The 20474-nt window shown below is 41.0% G+C and overlaps 1 protein-coding gene across 19 annotated transcripts in view; it reads right to left on the bottom strand.

Moving 5' to 3' along the window:
- The window catches only part of Tbc1d5 (TBC1 domain family member 5), a 451848-nt gene that overhangs the window by 17362 nt on the left and 414012 nt on the right, over nucleotides 1–20474 (bottom strand). For all 19 annotated transcript variants that reach the window (XM_037199956.1, XM_037199955.1, XM_037199959.1 and 16 more), the window contains one exon: nucleotides 15812–15911. In XM_037199956.1, coding sequence (XP_037055851.1) covers nucleotides 15812–15911 — 100 coding nt within the window. The remainder of the gene's footprint in view (nucleotides 1–15811; nucleotides 15912–20474) is intronic.

The raw sequence follows: 20474 nt of genomic DNA, 5'->3' as shown, positions 1-20474 counted from the left end.
GTTCAGAAAGGAGTGACTGAACTGTAGATGGGGATCAAACTCCAGAAAAATCTAGCTGTCTTACTAATGGTTGAAAAGCTACAACTACAGTCTGAGTTAAATAACTCATGGTCAGAGTATATATATAACAGCTGCTAATAAAAATAACATCAGGAAAAGCTGATGAATGAAGTAAAAATACTAAATCATGAAAAGGTACTTCTCAGAGTAAGCTAATGAAGAATGTGTTTCATGAAACATCTATGTTCTTGACTCCTTTGAACAGTAGCAGTTTTGATTAACAAGTAACTTTGCCAGAAATATTGGGCTAATAAAAATCTATCAGAAACATCAGCATCATTAAAAAATGCTCATGGTAAACTTAAAGAGCAGCTTTAAAAAATTAAGAAGGGGGAAAACTGTCTGAGAGTTTGGTGAGGTGTATGGAGCCGAGGAATGTCAGCCCCAATGACATTCTCCTCTAGAGAAACTGGAGTGAAAAAAGCAGCTAAACCAATTTTCCCAATATTGGGGTTCTATCTTGTAGTCTGGGGATAGTAGGAGAATAAGGAGGTCTCTAGACTGTTGAAAGTTTGGGATGAAGTTTCAGCAATGATTTTGGTACACAGGGGAACTTGCTGAAGGCTGCAGGTCTGGAGCCCCACCCCAACTTAGACAACTATCTTCTCCTGATGGGAAACTGACTGTTGCCGAGCTGCCAGCTGAGCGATTCAGAACAGAATGTTCCTTAGGAGGTTTTCCCTCCTCATTCCCCTTTCTTCCTTTTTGGGCCTGCTGTAAACTGAGATAGCTCTTAATAGAGTTTTTATAAAAGATCTGGAATGCATAAAGTACTGTTTAGCAGCAGCACTATTTCGACTTTCTAAATGAAGTCCAAAGAAAATTATTCTCTGTCTTGTTGGAAGATAATGTAAAATCTCTTCTAGATGTTTGATGGGTAAGTTCTGTTAAGAGATTCTTTCTAGATGTTTGCTAATAGTTTCCTCTTGAATATAAGTTTGGTAAATAGTTCTTCCAAGAAATCTCTTCTAGATGTTAGTTAAGAAGTCTTTTCTATAAGCTTGGTAAATAGTTAAGAAATCTGTAGATATTTGCTAAGGTAGTCCTATAGAGTTTCCTTATAAACATAAGCTTGTAAGACATATAAATAAGTACATGTTGAATGTGAGTTTGTGAAAAGTGTAAATGTTGAATGTAAGTCTAAATGTCTAATGTAAATTCATAAAATGTAAATGTGTATAGTGATATAAGTTTGTAAGAAGTGTAAATAACATACAGTAAATAGCCATGCTAGTTGTAAATATGTAACATTCATACTAGAATTATGTTGATGTTAATGAACAGAGTTTGGTAAAAGCTAAGGGAATCTTTAAGTTTGATGTAGTTTTTCTGATATGGTTTGCATCAAGAGTTTATTGATTTTAAAAAGGGCTTGGCACAGCTAAGGCTGTTACAGATACCTTAAGACCCATTTCAAAAAAATATATGCCTTCTTTATCATCCTCCACTCCTACACTGGGACGTGTGGCAGCTATGGAGATTGCTGTGAATTGTTGAAAGCTCAATAGGAACCTGGGCCAGAGCTGAGCTAAAACTTAGTACACCCTTCCGCCAGAGGCTGAGAGTCAGGGATGGGCAACGTTCTTCTTGCCAGCTTCCCAACTTAAGTCAGAGGGCACTTGATGGAAAGTGTACCTCCAAGATGGGTAAGGGTTGTCTGGATGAAGGGGACAACCTAAGACAGAACCAGCTTATCTGAGGTGCATGAGGGGCTCTTGAAAAAATTAGGAGGAATCTGTGGGAAACATAAAGGTTTTCTAGTGAGATCTGAGCTTGCTTTACACAGCAGGGCTGCATTAGTGGATGGCTTAATTACAGGCATGGTCGGTCACCAGGTGTTTAGGATGGTCTGTACTTGGCTGTGCTGGGGGGAGGTCTTTTGCCCCACCCCTTGGCATTCCTTTAAAAGCCCTTTCTTTAGAAGAGACAGAAGGGGCTGGTGGGTTTTGATCCAGGCCCTCCTGAGTTATCCTGTGTTTCTAACTGTCTCTCTCCTCTATATTTCTATCTATATATTCCTCATTTCTCCTTGCCTAAGAGTACCCTGGGGGAAAAAGTGAGGGCAGGCCCCCCTCAGGAGTGCAGCTCTTTTTGGACCTTTGCCTTTTTACAGTCTGCTGAAGAACAAGAAGGCAAAAAGTTATGGTCACATTCCCTGGCTCCTACCACTAAAGTCATGAAGAGGCCAGTGGTTAGCCATAACAAACACCGAAGACTTTAGAATCATATACAGCATGATGTCTTTGGGCATTCAGAAGGTCTAGTAGGGACACAGACCCAGAAATGTACAGGAACAGAGCTTTCTTTAGAGTCCAGCAAGGTTCAAGTGGACATTCAAATGCCCGTGATGGATAAACCCATTCCTAGGACTCAGGTACCACCCTGAGAAGAGACAGAGCAGTGGAGTTAACAGTGGGTATTTACTGAACTGAGACAAGTAGGTAACTAATACAGAGTTAGCTGCTTTCAACTGGCAGTTTAAGCCTTGGAATTCCCATCCACTCACTAACTAGGCTTGGTTCTGCTTAGCTTCTGAGGTCATGCACATTAAGAGTATATGTATGTATGTATGCCCACAGATACATTAAGTCCTCAAACTGCCTTTAGTGGGAATGGAACTTTACAGCAAGATTTCTGCACAACTGAGTGGTGTTTGTTTTTGCTCTTTGTTCTTTTAGGGTCCCGCCACCCAGCTTCCAAATGAATCCACACGGAGGCTTATCTTATTATTACTTATGAATGCCCAGCCTTATCTTGGCTTGTTTCTTGCCATCTTTTCTTAACTTAAAATGATCTATTCTTGGCCTCAGGGCTTTTATCTTTCTCTATTCCTGTATACCTTTTCTTTCCTTCTTACTCTGTGTCTGGCTGTGTAGCTGGGTGGCTGGCCCCTGATGTCCTCTTCCTTCCTGCCTTTCTTGTTGTCTCAGCCTATATTTCTATTTAATACTTCCTCATTCCTCTCTCCTTCCCCCCAAGAACTTTTGACAGGTCAGAGCTGGACTCCTACATATCTGAGAGAATATTCTCACAATACAGCAGCCAAAGCAGCCTGCTGCACAGGACGAAAGCCATCTGGTTCCTCCAAAGGAAGTTCCCTTGTCTCTTTCAAGCACAGTCTAGTGTCCATGCCAGGAGAGGTCGGCCTGATGTACAGCATAGCTGAGCAGGACTCAGTGCATAAAGATGACCAGGGACAGGGACAAGCCCAGAGTCTTGGTTTTATGAGATGTGCTGTCCTTTCATCTAGCAAGTCTTTACACTTATTTTTGGTATGGGGCCAACAATCACCTTTTAGCATCTGATGAAACTCCACATTATACATTAAATACTCACTTAATTTCAGGAATGAATTGACTCAACTGACTTGGCACACTTTAAGAAACTCAGGGTAACAGGGTAAACAGGGTAAGCTGGGTGGTGGTGGTGGGGCATGCCTTTAATCCCACCACTCAGGAGGCAGAGGCAGGTGAATCTCAAAGTTTGAGGCCAGTCTGGTCTACAGAGCCAGTTCCAGAACAGTCAGGGCTATACAGTGAAACCTTGTCTTGAAAACAAAACAAAACAAAATCCACCCCAAAACAAACAAACAAAAAACAGAAAACAAACAAACAAACGAAACAACCTCAATTCCTGCCCTGCAAAAAAAGTTTCCAGGAAAAGACATGCAAATGAAGACGACTGTCTCTTTAAGAGGTAGCTGTTTTGACTGTGGAGTTATCATTACTGCAGCTTAGCAGTACTCTCCTAGAAGCCTGCTGTCCAAGCTACAGCTGCAAGGGAAAACAGACAAGTCTTCTCAAAACTTAAAATAGGAAAGGAGAGATGGAAGGTGTGTAAGTTTCCACTTCAATGTACACCTCCCTTCATGACAAAAGGCAGAATGCATTATAATGTAAAGGTCTTTCATTTTATGTCTGTGTAGATGAAAGATTATTACTCTTTGTATTTCACACTTACATATTATATATATTAATTACATTTGCACTGAAACTAAAGGGAAAATGCCATATTATTATCTGTTTTTCTCCAGTGGAAGTTACTCAGTAAAATGTCATCCATGTAACAATCTCATGGTGACTCTATTTTTTAAATGAAGAGTCAGTGCAACAAAAAGACCTCTTGGGGCTGGAGAGATAGTTCGGCAGTTAAGAACACTGGGACTGCTCTTCCAGAAGATCAATTTCCGGTGTCCACATGGTGGCTCACAACCATCTACAGCTCCAGTTCCCAGGGATCTGACACCTACCCCCTTCTGGCCTCCTCAAGCCCTGTATACACATGGTATACATATATACATGCAGATAAAACACAATATCCACAAAATAATAATTTAAAAAACAGACCTTGTATTCTGAGGGTAATGGAAATGGTATATGAACCACTCTGATTTCTTAAAAGCTCCAGATTAGTTTTCAATGATAGAATAAAGTTATCTTCATTTTTTTGTTTTTTTTCTTCCGAGACAGAGTTTCTCTGTGTAGTTTTGGTACCTGTCTGGATCTCACTCTGTAGACCAGGCTGGCCTCAAATTCACAGAGATCCTCCTGGCTCTGCCTCCCGAGTGCTGGGATTAAAGGCGTGCACCACCACTGCCTGGCTCATTTTTATGTTTTAAGTGGCTGGTAGGAAGGTAACAGAGACCCTCTCAAGAGGTGGGAAGCAGACTTCTGCCTGTCTTGGAGGAGAAGCTAGGGAGGGTGTTGAACTTCCTCATGCTCATGGGTAGTAGACCCAGGATTGCTGTAAGTAGTAGCTAGCACAGTCAGGTATACACCAGGGTAGCAGCAGGCTAAGGTTCTTGGGTAGCCATATAACTTGTAGACTCTTTGAGCATCTAGAGAAATTTCTTCCTACTGCCCCAAATAGAGTCAGGCCCAGATTGGCATGTCACCCTGAAAACATTTTTTGTTTTTGATGTTTATCTTTACCTACTCCGCCACCGCACAACACATTTGATTAGAACAGTACTCCTCTGAACCTATTCCCTAAGCTGCTTCTCCCAGAGCCCGTCTTTCTATCAGGAAGCAGGCATTTAGTAAATACTGGCTGTGTGAGCATTAGGGCTCCTTTTCATCTCTTAAGGAATAGATGTGGTGAGGCATTTCTCAGATAAGGAATTAAATGTACTAAAATGACTACTCCAACTCTAGAATGCCAAGTGGTGGAAGTATGTGAAGAAAAATAACACTCCATGATGGCCTACTAAGGTCAGTAAAGAACTGAGCTGGACTTTCTCCTTGTCAACTCTGGTACAAGAAAACCTTTTTAATGAAGAATTTTAAACATGGCATATAATTCTGACAAGCAGAAAATTGTACAGAATTTGTATCCAAGAATCCTCTTGAAAATGCAAGTCTTTGGAAAATACAAAGCACGTTGCACAGAAAATATAATCACGAGTTCTATTTTGTACTCATCTAAAGAATCTAAACTCAACACCTAGGAGAAGGACATTACTTATTTAAATCCTAGGGCATGACTACTAAATATGTCTACTACACTAAGTCTTCAGGCTAAAAGACAACTCACTGCCACGACAGGGTAAACTAAAGCAAACAAGTGAGCAGCAGACAGATGTCTGGAAAGCACTGTACAGAAGAAGACACACTGCCCTGGAACATCTCCTTGTAGGCACAGGGCATTGGAGGGGACTGTTCCTCGTAGGGCTGTTACCCATTGTGGCAATGTTATGCCAGGGAGCTATGGCATGGCCCACTGTACTATTTTTGTCCAGAAGGAGACAGATGGAGTTGAAAGGGGAGGCATCAAAATGCTGACACTATAAACTCAGAGTGAGTTTAATGAAGATGAAAGATTTGGGTGCAATCATTTCCGCAGACATCCATTGAAAATTGTGTTTATAAATTATAAATTATCAGGAAATAAGATTTATAAAAGCTCATATAGAGGGAAGTACATTGGTTTTTAACACTGGCCTTTCCAGCTAATTCTAGTATAAATATTATGATGTCCACAATCAGTAAGGGTGTGTTCCGCAAACAGTGAGAGCTGAAGGAGCTGAACTGAGTGCTTCAGGCCCAGAAAGGGCTTGGACTGGACTCCAGCTTTCTTGAACCTTGTTTTCATCTTCTGTAAAATACAGAACAGCTGAGGTATTTCCAGTGCACTAACATGTTTTAATATTCTTAAGAAATATTTAATTTGTGGTGTGTGTGTGTGTGTGTGCATGCGCCTGTAAAATTGCCTGTAAAAACCAGTAGAGGGTATTGGATCACCTGGATCTAGAATAAAAGATGGTTGTGAGTCACCTGATGTATGTGCCAGAAACTAAACTCTGGTCCTTTGCAAGAGCAGATGTGCCCTTAACTGCTGAGCTACCTCTTCAGTCCCAATGTTCTAAGATGTTCTATGATGCTATGAGCTATGAGCTATGGGATTCTCAGCAAGAACACAGAAAGGCAATGTCCTTTAGATCACTACATATGATCCTTCCATTCTAAGTATGATGCCCCTACAAAAAAGACAACCTGTTATTGGATAAAAGTGTCTAAGTCCCAAACAATCTAGTGGAGGCATTTCAGTTTGGAGCCATCTGCCTTGGGTATGGGAGTTCAGCAGAAAAAACAGCTTACGTACACACTGGACAGTCAACACCTGGTCCAGTTCCTCAAGATCATACAAGTTCAGGTTGTTCACTTACATGCACATATATGTGAAATCCAGCAATTTTAAAAATACCTTGAGCCCAGCCACAGAGGTTAATATTGTCACTGCTTTCAACTCAACTGTCAAGATGTTGAGAAGGGGCAACTATGGGAAAATGAATGTGTCAGAAGAAGCCTGAAATTGACAGGGAAAGTTTACATCTGATTAAACACATATTTTCAATTCTAAATCTTTGCATTTGACATAGAGTTAATAAAACTAGGACTCTGACAAAACAAATCCTCCTTCAGTACTGAGCTCCAGAGCAGGAGGAGATGTACCAGCCTGCCAGGCATTTGAACAAATGTCAGTATATAATTTTTCTCTAAGAAGATAATTCTTTATTTGTTCTGCTACCAGTTATAAAACAGCCTTGATTAATACTTGACATTTTAAGTCATTTATTGGACACATGATGAAACAGAGACTGATAAGGAATTCTCTTGAGATAAACAGAATATCAAGAAAGTAGTGAACGTAAGTAAAGAATCCCGAGAAACAGTTGCCCTGCGGCACCAGTGACCCCTGACGCCACAGGCCCCACCTGCATCGATTGGAAGAAGAGGTGAGCCTCTGAGCTCCCAGCTGGACAGCCCAGCTTTCTAGCCCCTAGGCCCTGGGGGACACTTACCGTGCCCATCCCTCAACCATCACAGCCCCAGAGACCAGGCAGCAGCATCCTCCCTTGCCAACTATCACCCATGGCACCAGTGACCACCGGAGCCACAGGCCCCACCTGCACTGATGGAAGAAGAGGGACTCCAGCTCAAAGGCACAGAAAATATATCAACAAAATCATAGAAAAAAAACTTTCCCAACACATGCCTATGAAAGTACAAGAAGCAAACAGAACACTAAATAAACTGGACCAAAAACAAAACAAAACAAAACAAAACCAAACCAAACCAAACCAAGTCTCCCTTGCCATATAATAATCAACACCAAACATACAGAATAATGAAAGAATATTAGAAGCAGCAAAGGAAAAAGGCCAAGTAACATATAAAGGCAGACGTATCAGAATTACACATGATTTCTCAATGGAAACTCTGAAACCAGAAAGTCCTGGATAGAGAATCTTCAGACACTAAGAGACCAAGATGCCAACCTAGACTACTACATTCAGCAAAGCTTTCAATCACCATAGACGGAGAAAACAAGATATTCCATGACAAAACCAGATTTAAATAATACAGATCCACAATCCAAGGAAGTTAGCTCCACCCATGAAAACATAGGCAATTGATAACTTCACACCAGCAACTCCTAAAGAAGGGAAACACACACACACACACACTACCACCACCACTAACAAAACCAAAAATAATAAGAATTAACAATAACTGGTCATTAATACCTCCTAATATCAATAGACTCAATTCACCTATAAAAAGACACAGGCTAACATCCTGCTGCTGTATACAAGAAACACACCTCAACTTCAAAAACAGGCATTATCTCAGAGTAAAGGGTTGGGAAAAGATTTTCCAATCAAATGTATCTAAATAAGCAAGCTGGTGTAGCTATCCTAATGTTTAACAAAATAGACTTCAAACTAAAATTAATCAAAAGAGATGGAGGAGTATGTTTCATATTCATCACAGGAAAAATCCATCAAGATAAAGTCTCAATTTTGAACATACAAGGGCACCTCCATTTGTAAAACAAACAAACAAGCAAGCAAACAAACAAAACCCCAAACCATTACTAAAACTTTAAATCGCACATCAAACCCTACACACTAATAGTGGGAGACTTCAAAACCCCACTCTCACCACTGAACAGGTGAACACACAGAAACTTAACTGAGAAACAAGGGAACTAACAGATGTTATGAGTCAAATGGACCTAATAGACATCTATAAAACATTTCACCCAAACACAAAAGAATATACCTTCTTCTCAGTACCTCATGGAATAGCAAACCTCAACAGATATAAAAAAAAATTGGAATAGCCCCTGTATCTTATTGGATCACCATGGCTTAAAGTTGGAATTCAACAACACAAATTGCAGAAAGCCTATAAACTCATGGAAACAGAACAACGTTCAACTGAGTCATCACTGGGTCAAGGAAGAAATAAAGAAATGAAAGGATTTCTAGAATTCAATGAAAATGAATGGGACACCATGAAAGCAGTGCTAAGAGGAAAGTTCATAGTACTAAGTGTACACAAAGAAAGTGGAGAAATCTCACACTAGTGACACAACGGCACACCTGAAAGCTCTAGAACAAAAAGAAGCAAACTCATCTAGGAGGAGTAGATGACAGGAAATAATCAAATTGAAGACTGAAATCAACAAAACAGAAACAAAGAGAACAATACAAAGAATCAATGAAACAAAGAGATGGTTCTTTGATAAAATCAACAAGATAGACAAATCCTTATCCAAACTAACCAAAAGGCAGAGACAGAATATCCAGATTAACGAAATCAGAAATCAAAAGGGGGACATAACAAGAGACACTGAGGAAATCCAGAGAATCAGTAGGTTATACTTCAAAAACTGTACTCCACAAAATTGGAAAACGTGAAAGAAATAAACATTTTCCTGAATAGGTACCACACACCCAAATTAAGTCAAGACCACATAAACAATTTAAATAGATGTATAACTTCTAAGAAATAGAAGGAGTCATCAAAAGTCTCCCAACAACAACAACAAAAAAGCCCAGGGCCAGATGGTTTCAGTGCAGAATTCTACCAGAATTTCAAAGAAGAGCTAATACCAACACTCCTCAAATTGTTCCACACAACAGAAATAGAAGGAACATGGCCAAACTCTTATGAGGCTACAATTACCCAAACCACACAAAGATGCAACTAAGAAAGAGAATTATAGACCAATCTTTCTAGTGAACATTGATGCAAAAATACTCAGTAAAACACTGGCAAACTGAATCCAAGAACACATAAAAAAAATCATCCATCATGATTAAGTAGGCTTCATACCAGAGATGCAGGGATGGTTCCACATATGAAAATCTGTCAATGTAATCCACCACAAAAACAAACTGAAAGAGAAAAGCCACACGATCATCTCATTAGATGCTGAAAAATCCTTTGACAAAATCCAACATCCCTTCATAATAAAGGTCTTGGAGAGATCAGAGATATAAGGAACACAACTAAACATAGTAAAGGCAATATACAGCAAGCCAACAGCCAACATCAAATTAAATGGAGAGAAACTCAAAGTGATTCCACTAAAACCAGGATCAAGACGAGGTTGTCCACTCTCTCTCTATCTATTTAATAAAGTACTCAAAGTTCTAGCCAGAGCAATAGGACAACTGAAGGAAATCAAGGGGATACAAACTGGAAAGGAAGAAGTCAAACTTTTGATATTTTCATATGATATGATAGTAAACATAAGTGACCCCCAAAATTCTACAGCTGATAAACACCTTCAGTAATTTGGCAGGATACAAGATTAACTCAAAAAAATCAGTAGCCCTCCTATATACAAATGATAAAGCAGCTGAGAAAGAAATCAGGGAAACATCACCCTTTACAATAGCCACAAATAACATAAAATATCTCAGGGAAACTCTAGCCAAACAAGTGAAAGATCTGTATGACAAAAACTTTAAGTCTTTGAAGAAAGAAATTGAAGAAGTTATCAGAAAATGGAAAGATCTCCCATTCTCATGGAAAGGTAGAACTAACATAATAAAAATGGCAATCTTACCAAAAGCAAACTACAGATTCAATGCAATCCCCATCAAAATCCCAACACAATTCTTCACAGACCTTCAACTTCATATGGAAAAACAAAAAACCCAGGATATCTAAAATAGTCCCTTACAATAAAGCAACTTCCGGTGGCATCACGATCCCTGACTTCAAGCTCTACTATAGAGCTATAGTAATAAAAACAGCTTGGTACTGGCATAGAAACAGACATGTGGATCAATGGAATTGAAGGCCCTGACATTAATCCACACATCTATGAACACCTGATTTTTGACAAAGAAGTAAAAATTGTACAATGGAAAAAAGAAAGCATCTTCAACAAATTGTGCTGGCATAACTGGGTGTCAACATGTAGAAGACTGCAAGTAGATCCTTATCTATCGTCATGCACAAAACTCAAGTTCAAATAAATCAAAGACCTCAACATAAATCCAGTTACACTGAACCTGTTAGAAGACAAAGTGGGAAGTAGCCCTAAATGCATTGGCACAGGAGACCACTACCTAAATATAACACCAGTAGCACAGACACTGAGAGCAACAATTAATAAATGGGACCTCCTGAAACTGAGAAGCTTCTGTAAGGCAAAGGATATGGTCAATAAGACAAAATGACAGTCTACAGAATGGGAAAAGATCTTTACCAACCCCATATCTGACAGAGGGCTAGTTTCCAAAATATATAAAGAACTCAAGAAACTAGACACAAAGATACCAAATAATCCAATTAAAAAAATGGGGCACAGATCTAAACAGAGAATTCTCAACAGAAGAATCTCAAATGGCCGAAAGACATTTAAGGAACTGCTCAACATCCTTACTCATTAGGGAAATACAAATCAAAATGACTCTGAGATTCCATTTTACACTTGTCAGAATGGCTAAGATCAAAAACACTACAGCAGCCTATGTTGGACAGAATGTGGAGCAAGGGGAACACTCCTCCACTATTGGTGGGAACGCAAATTTGTACAGCCACTTTGGAAAACTGGGAAAACTGGGCCACTCAGAAAACTGGGAATCAATCAACCTTAAGACCCAGCAGTACAGCACTCTTGGGCACATACCCAAGGGATGCTCAACCACACTATAAGGACACTTGCTCAACTATGTTCATAACAGCATTATTTGCAACAGCCAGAACATGGAAACAACTTAGATGCCCTTCAACTGAAGAATGGATAAAGAAAATGTGGTACATTTACACAATGAAGAATTACTCAGTGGTAAAAAACAATGACATCATGAAATTTGTAGGCAAATGGATGGAACTAGAAAAAAAATCATCCCTAGTGAGGTAATCCAGACACAGAAAGACAAACATGGTCTCACTCACAAGTGGATATTAGATATAAAGGAAAACATAACCAGGCTACAACCCACAACCCTAGGGAAGTTACATAAAGAGGAAGACCCTAAGAGAGACACATGGATCGCTCTGGGAAGGGAAATGGTTAAGATCTCCTGGGTACACTGGAGGGGAATTGAGAGGAGGGGAGGGGGTGTGGAAACATGAGGGATCAAGATGGCCAAATTGGGGGAGGGATGGAGAGGGAGAGCAATGAAAGAGATATCTTGATAGAGCAATTATGGGGTTAGGGAGAAACCTGGTATCAGGGAAATCCCCAGGAACCCACAAGGATGATCCCAGCCGAGACTCCTAGCAACGGTGGAGAGGGTGCCTGGAATAGCCTTCCCCTCTAATCAAATTGGTGACTACCCTAATTGTCACCATAGAACCTACATCCAGTAACTGGTGGAAGCAAATGCAGAGACCCACACCCAAGCACTTGGCCGAGCTCCTGGAGTTCAGTTGAAGAAAGGGAGGAGGGATTATAGGGTGGGAGGTCAAGACCATGATAGGAAAAACCACAGAGACAGGTGACCTGAGCTAGTGGGAGCTCACAGACTTTGGACTGACAGCTGTGGAGCCTGCATGGGACTGAACTAGGCCCTGAATTTGGGTGACAGTTGTGTAGCTTGATCTGTTTTTGCAGCCTCCGGCAGTGGGACCAGGACTTATCCCTGGTACATGAACTGGCTTCTTAGAAGCCCAATCCCTATGGTAGGATGCCTTGCTCAGCCTTGATGCAGAGGGGAGGGGCTGGCACTGCCCCATATTGGTATGCCAGCCTGTGTTGACTACCCAAGGCAGGCCTTACCCCCTATGAGAAATGGATGGTGGGGGTGGGACTGGGGGGGAGGGGGAGCAAGAGAAGGGGAGGGTGAGGGAACTGTGGTTGGTATGTAAAATGAAAAAAATTTTAAATAAAAAGAGCACTGAGAAATAACTGGTATAACAGTGCTCTCAGATGGTACTCACAGCAACCTTGGCAGCCTTCATTCTATGTAGAGCCAAGGCTTAGCAGGCCCATGTCAGAAAGCATCCAGGCACCAAGTTGTGATTAAGTTATTCTTGTTCACAACCTAATGTTAGGGTCAACATATCAAATTCTGAGCATCTTTTGGTGTCATTTGATAAATCAGTGTGTGTTCAGAGTATAATACTGGTCCCCGATCTTTAACTAATAAGTTGTGGGGTCCTGGAGAAGCCAAAACTAAGTGTTATGAGCGTGTGCTTCCTAAGCCACACAAGGGAAATAGGAAATGATCTCTGCTGAATATCCTATTTGAGTCATGTCCCATGATACAGTTTAAAAATAAATTTTGGCAAGAAACTGGCAAGACTGATATTCTTGTCTTATTTCACTGAGGACACTCCCAGGCAGGCAGGGCTACTAGCAGAGCCTGGAGCAGGTTCTTGTTTCTCAGGTACCACCCTACCTCTCCCCAGTGCCTTTTGCCAGTTTGTGTATGGGCTGCCCTCCAAGTCCAGCCCGCACTTAAGCTGTCCACATGTTTTCAGGCACATAGATTAGGTTCCTTGGAAAGTCCCTTTATAACCTTTCTTTCAGCCAAGCAACTCTGAGAATGGTTGTTATCATATCAAATACATTCTGTCACCTGCTCTTTGAACTTAATCCATGTTAATGAAGAAAAAGTATTTTAATCTTCATAGACTGCATTGCTGTAACACAGTCAGTCTCTTACTAATAGATATTTCAGTCATCCCAATTTTGATCTTCTTTTTAATTAGAAATTAAAAACCCCATCATATGAAAGAATACTAGAGGAATTAAAATAACACTTGCACAAGTAGGTATCTTTCTTTAGTTGAAGAATCACTTCCACCAGAAGCAAGCAGTGTCACTTTGCATCGATGCTGAAAGGCATCAGTGGTCCTGGGGAAGGCAGTTCTTCCCAGCATGCTTCAACCCCACTTTGAAAATGCAACCATGCTATTGGAATGGGGAAGTAAGTTGCGAGCTACATGAAGGGGTTCTGTCTGATAGTGAAATGCGCACACAAAAGCAATCTACTCTTGCCGTTCACTGGACATTCACAGCTGGTATAAGCCGTTCTTTCCATTTTAATGAGGCTGTTGTCCTCTCCTCTGCCTTGAGGAATGCTCTGTTAGCACCAACTGAAAGACCAGGATCGGAGCAGAGGCTGTTTGGACATCTCGCGGCTTCAGTAAAGCTGCTTCACAAGCTGCTGTGTGCAGCAGACAACTGGGAAACTTACTAGAACAATCTTTTTTTTTTCAAGTTTTGGTAAATCTTTCTCCCAAGCATTTCTTTGCTCAAAACCCAAATAATAAAAAGATCACTGACTCAAGTAGCTAAGAAACAGAAAATACACATACAGTGACACTTTAAAATTAAATTATATTTAAATAACAAAAATTAATCATATAACACATTATTTGTATATAAACTATCTCATAAGTGCTTTTTATTTTTGTGCATATGTGTAATATGCAAATGTGGGTATTATTTATGTGTGTGTATGCATGTGAAGGTCAAGGACAACGCTCCAGTATGTCCTTGCCTTTCTACCTTGTGTGAGATGGAGTCTCTTTCTAGCTGCTTTTGACAGGCCAGCTGGCCCGCAGGCTTCTTGTGATTCTCCCGTCTCTGTCCTCCTTTCTCCATGGGAGTACCATTGGGAATATGGAGGCTTCTGTTAACATGCACGTTTTCTTTTAACGTGGGGTCTGGGGATCCAAACTGAGGTTACTGGCCTTGCAGAGCAAATGCTTTACACACTGAGCCTCTCATCCCCACTACTTCTTCATAATGCACTTTTGAGTATGATCATATTAAGATAATCCAAGAGTCCTATAAATCTAGTCCCATAGGCACTTTTAAAATAATAAAGAGGAGCCAGACACTACTGGGCTGCTGTTTTGGGTGGGACAGGCTTCAGGCTCTCTGTGGACCACCTACCAGGATCTCTTCCCATTACTTCTTCTTCATCACCTTTTCCCCAACAGAGGCTTGCAAAGAGAAATGAGGTCTAGAGTAGGCCAAGGCCTGGCCATTTGCTGTGGGTATTGTTTTCAATGAATTCAAGCCAGTCACTTACACCAGTATCTTTCCACATCTTAAGACAGTGTAAAGATGTTATTACTCATCATGGTTTAGGCTAATTTAAGTGACAGCTACTTTGGTCACTTGTAATAGACTCTCAACCTCACAGGCTTCAGAGACTGCTTCATGGGGTCTGAAGGTGGAGAGTTCATCTCCAGGGCAGACTCCAAGGATGGGTTACACTCAAGGGAACTGCTGGTGGGAGGAGGCCTTGTTGAACACCCTCTGGTTTCCCTCAGAGATGTGTGTGTGTGTGTGTGTGTGTGTGTGTGTGTGTGTGTGCATGCCCAAGTGTATCCTGACTTCTTATAATACCTGGTGGTGCTGACAATTTGCCACGTGACCCTAGAGCAGCACACTACAAACAGGCTGAGAGCAATTGACAATACCCACAACAGAGGCTTCTGCGCAAGCAGCACATGGTTACTGCAGTCATACAAACTGCTTCAGCAGACAAGTTGAGTATTAATCCTAGGACCTTTACAAATGGAGCAATACCAGAAGACCCCCTGATACGGCACATTTATAACTCATATGTAATCAGAACTTTACTTAGGACATTTCTAGTTTTCAGGTCAAACTACAGAAAGCATCATCAAGTTAAGCACTGCCTGAGTGACTGTAAACTGGTGGCCTCAGCAATGTAGCTGATTGATTTCAGCTCAACCACGAAGGCGCTATGGCAGTCAGAAGGTGAAAGACACATTTGTCTTCCTTCAATTTGAATTCCTGCTCTGCTTATTTATGATGAACTCTGGGGACATTTTACTTTATGTGCCTCTTTCTTCAACAGTGCAATGTGGGTAGTGACAATACTTCTACCACAGGGCTTTTTGTGAGAAGCAAATGGGAAGATTCATGCAACAAGAGCTTACTATGTGCCTAGCACACAGTAGTGCCCCTGTCACTGATCTGATCATCATTATTTCAAAGGCTAATGTAGTTCACTCACCAAGGTGCATGTCCATGACCTTAGCACAGTACTTGCACATGGCATCTAGGTCATTCAACTGTCCTTGTAGGAAGGAAATCTGGGCTTCCAATTCTTCTTCCTAAAACAAAAGAGATAAAAATTTAAAAAAATTGCAAAGTACTTCATGTGATCCTAAGTTTTTGTTGTTGTTTTGTTTTGAAATGTGGTTTTACTTTGTAGCCCTGGATAGTAAGGAACTCTCTATGTAGACCAGAGTGGCCTTAACACCTACCTCTCCTTCTTAAGTTTGAGGATTCAAGGCATGTGCTACCACACCCAGCCTCCATCTACAGACAAAACTAAAGGAAAACAAACAAACAAACAAACAAACAAACAAAAAACCCAAGCCTACTCCTACCGTCACTAACAGAAACAGTAAAACAGAGACAAGCCTCACCCCATGCCCCCAAACCACACATTCTTAATTGAATTCTAGTTTTGGCTATCTGTAAACAAAACATGCAAACTTTGCATAAACATACATAAAATATTTTTTATTTCATACAATATATTTTCATCATGTTTTCCCCTCCCCCAGCTTCTTCTGGCTCCTTTCCACCTCCCTACTTGTAAATTTATGCTCTCTCTGCTTCTTTTTCAAAAGACAAAAAAATGAAAATCAAAAGAAGCAAACAAGAAAACCAGTTAGTCATAAATGCCAAAACAAGATGAAACAGAAAGCCTACAACAATATAAAACACGGAGTTCATTTTGTGTTGGCCAACTAATATCTTTAAAAATATGGAACACTAAAAAGTAAAAAGGGAAACGAGGCTTCACTAGCCTATACTTCCTAGGCAATTCTATTTTTCTTCACACACACACACAAACACTAGAGAAACCAAAGGCCTCTGTTTGTACCAGAAATCTCATCATTGTCTAGACAATGATAATCTCTTAAAATGCAAGCTTTCCCAGCAGCTGGTAAGTAGCTATTCTTACGTTTCCTCTCTTGATACGGAGCTGGGGTATTTTATTTGTTTCTAGAGAAGGGTGCTCTGGATCGAGTCATTAAACTGCACAAACAACTTAGCTAGAACACAAAGATAAAGTTTTTGTTTTTTTTTTTTTTTAAGGAGAAATTAAACATGTAAAAAATTTCCTAGAGAAATTTCTAAGATTCTGGGAGTTTTTCTCAGAGAAAGGGAATAATCCTTATACTTTGGGCTCTTTTAGCCAAGACAGCTAGAACAGAAAAGAAAGGGTGTTGCCAGGGCTGGCAGAGGTGAAAATGAATCTTCCAGTCTTAGATGCTTTTCATCTTCTATAAAATTCCTCTGTGCCACTAACAAAAAGGGAAGAGAAACCTACTTAGGCATTTCTTTTCTCTTTTAAAGAGAGTAATTATAATTTGACTGGTAGGGTGGAAATTCATAGTTGAAAAGGTCTCCTGTAGGTGTACTCCTGTACTGCATTTGGAAGACACATGTAAAAGCACTGAAAAGCACTGATTTGAACTGCAACCTCAAGAGGTCTTAGGAACATGCACTGAGATGTTTGACACAAAGCCAGACACAGCAGTGTCAAAAAGTGAACTGTGAAATGTCTACTGTAGGATTATACAAGCACTTCCCATGTCCATTACGTATCCTACGAAGTTCGACAGTTCCCCCTGCCCTCCACCAAGGACAGATGGCACCGGAAGGAAGCTCAACCAGAGGATGCCAGCAGAGGGTAGGAGGAGTTGCCTATCCAATTCCATCTGGGCATCAAGGTGAAGACGAGGGGCCGTCTCAGGCTTCTTCTCTTTCCCTTTCTGTCTCTTCCCACAGGCCTGAACCTTCCTGTTCTGTGAGATCACTAGGGACATTAAAGAAGGATGCTGTGTTTCTTGGTCTGTGACAGCTGTAGTCAGTCTGTAGAGATGGCACCACATACCCTTTTCTCTGAATGTACACATGGCCTCACTTATTAGCTTGCAAGAATCCCTCTCCACCTCTTGCATCTATACTGGCCACACTAGCCTTGATATGGAGACTGCAGGAAGTCAAACTATGTCAAGTTGGGGCAAGTTTAAGAAGCCTGGCAAATTTTGCCTTCCCTAAAGGGAGTTCATGGTGGCTACTCAGGCTAGAACATTCAAGAAAGAGTTGGGGAGGAGTAAAGGCCATGAGAGAAAATGTGAGACTCTGGACATGTTAAAATGTCTTTCTGATATCTTTTAGTCCATCACTGCTGTAGCCAGGCATGTGAGAGACTCAGTTAATAGTACATGCAGCAAAGCACAGTCTCGTGAGCACTGTCCAAGTTCCTAACCACACACCAAACACAAAAAGGGAGCCCTGTGGTACTGTATCTTGGATCTGTTCCTTATGCAGTGATAGATGGCTGAATGTAGGAGAGTGGTTAAGAGAGAAACTCACATATGACACCAAGAATCTATTCCTGTCTTGTCATTGATAAGTCATATGGCCTTCAAACATTTCCCTCTCCAGCTCTGGTGGAAACTCAGTCATCTGGAGGATGGAAACTCCAACTCTGCTTCCAAGGCACTTAACAACAGGTAATGAGCTGGATTATGCAATGCACTATGCGGTAGAGTGCACAAGTCATCTCATGAAACGAGACACATTCCCTGGGAATCTTGGCCCAGCCTCATGTCCCTCCATTTAGTCATCTCTTAGTTATAGACACAAACCCAACCAGAATCTAGATCTGGATCACAGATAGAGTTTGGTTGTGGCTAGTAGCTGGGGTGCTGATAGCCCAGGGTATACAGAAAGCACCAGATAAGAGAAGCTTCCTGGTGTAAAACCATCTGTGTACTCTAGGCAATAGTTTAATTGAGAGTAGCAACCATGCCAGTTAAAACACAAACGCCCCTGGGAACTTTTGTCCTCAGGAGACACAGCATCTTATTCTACTTGGTAGGCTTGCTTTTGCAAAGTCTGGAGGGAAGAACTTCAGAGGACACATTTAAAGGAGGGAGGGATGGCCTTCTGGATCGAGGCACTGGCCAGCTAGAGAAGTGTCTGCAGCTCAAAGGACCTCTTCCTCCACAGCCTGCTGCTCAGCAAAGCTAGACACGGCCGCTATGTGACAGAGGCCACGGGCAGTACAGGGTCTGCACCAGGTGGGGCTGCCCTGGGTATGTGGCTGCCAAATTTAGAAGGGTAAGAAACCACACATTTCCAAGTTTTCGTTTTCATGCATAGAACACAACTGAATCTCAATACAGACAGAATCTATCTCCACACAAGCACTGTGGAAAAGGGTTCGTTCGTTCGTTCGTTCGTTCGTTCATTTATTCATTCATTCATTCATCAAACCTTCTTTTCAAGGGAAAACATACTGAGATCAAAGAGGGCCCTGGTTGAGCAGATGCAAAGGGCTGAGAACCTCTTATATTTGTCAGTTTGAAATGCAGTTTGGCATCCCTGTTGAGGCTGCTGAATCTGAAAAAACTCTTAAACCCTTCAGCTATCACTCAGGGTTTATAAATAGAAATGGGATCACATGGAAACAAAGGGTGGTTTCCGTTTATTCTTCATCATATTATATAATTACAATTCTAAAACCGTCAGCACCTCTTTTAAATCTCCATCTTAGTGTCTCGTGCTGCGCACTCCTTCCAGCAAACAACACTCTCCACAGTGACAGCTCTAGTCACTTGCTTTCATTAAACTGGCCCTCTGGAATAAAAAAGGAATGCTTGCCTAATCACCCTGAGGCTGTATGAGAACTATTCAATGGCCCTGAAAAGACATGATTATTGTGGTTACCCTAGCATGAATGTTCGAGGAAAGAGTACAGTGGAGTCATGATGGACTCCTGGAGCAGATATTCCTGGGTTCAAAACTCATTATTGCCAGTTACTAGCTGAGTAACTTTGGACAAATTCTTTAATTTCTTGTTCTTTACACCTCTATCTGCCAGAAATGGAACTTCTTCCTTGAGTACAAACTCACTCTTATGTTCTATGGCCTCCCCAACAAACATCTCAGCTCCCTTTAACAGAGATTTACCAACTATATGAAGAGTCTTAGCTTCTAGTTTCTTAACTAAATTATTTCCTTGCAAAACCATTTAGAAATGTTTTAGAATTGCGGAACATTTCAAATCCCAACACCTGGAAGACTGAGGCAGGAAGACTGCTGGGCATTCAGGGTCAGCCTGGGCTACACAGTGAGACTCTATTTAAAGGAGCAAAGGCGTTTCTATGGGGTCATTAAATCTGTCAGATGTTATGCAACTTGGTTGTTTATATAAAGTACATCCTTCATATATTAGTTTTATTAAATGCTTCAATACCTTTTTGATATTTCATATTTATTTTAGCAGAATAAGATTTTATAGTTTATTATTTATTCACTTATTTATTGACTAGTTTAATAAATACATTCATTTTCATTGTGTTAAGCCTTGTGGGAAATATCATAATAACAGATGAGATGTGGGCCCTGGTGCCTATGATTTTAGAGGAAGACATGTTGTTCTGTAGGTTCTTTTTTTTTTTTTTTTTCCTTTTTTTCTTTTTTTGGTTTTTCGAGACAGGGTTTCTCTGTGTAGCTTTGCGCCTTTCCTGGGACTCACTTGGTAGCCCAGGCTGGCCTCGAACTCACAGAGATCCGCCTGGCTCTGCCTCCCGAGTGCTGGGATTAAAGGCGTGCGCCACCACCGCCCGGCCTGTTCTGTAGGTTCT

This window comes from Peromyscus leucopus, chromosome 16_21, assembly GCF_004664715.2.
Source record: "Peromyscus leucopus breed LL Stock chromosome 16_21, UCI_PerLeu_2.1, whole genome shotgun sequence".
Taxonomy (NCBI): domain Eukaryota; kingdom Metazoa; phylum Chordata; class Mammalia; order Rodentia; family Cricetidae; genus Peromyscus; species Peromyscus leucopus.
The sequence above is the reverse complement of the archived record's forward strand: the minus strand, read 5'-3'. Positions and strand labels throughout refer to the sequence as shown.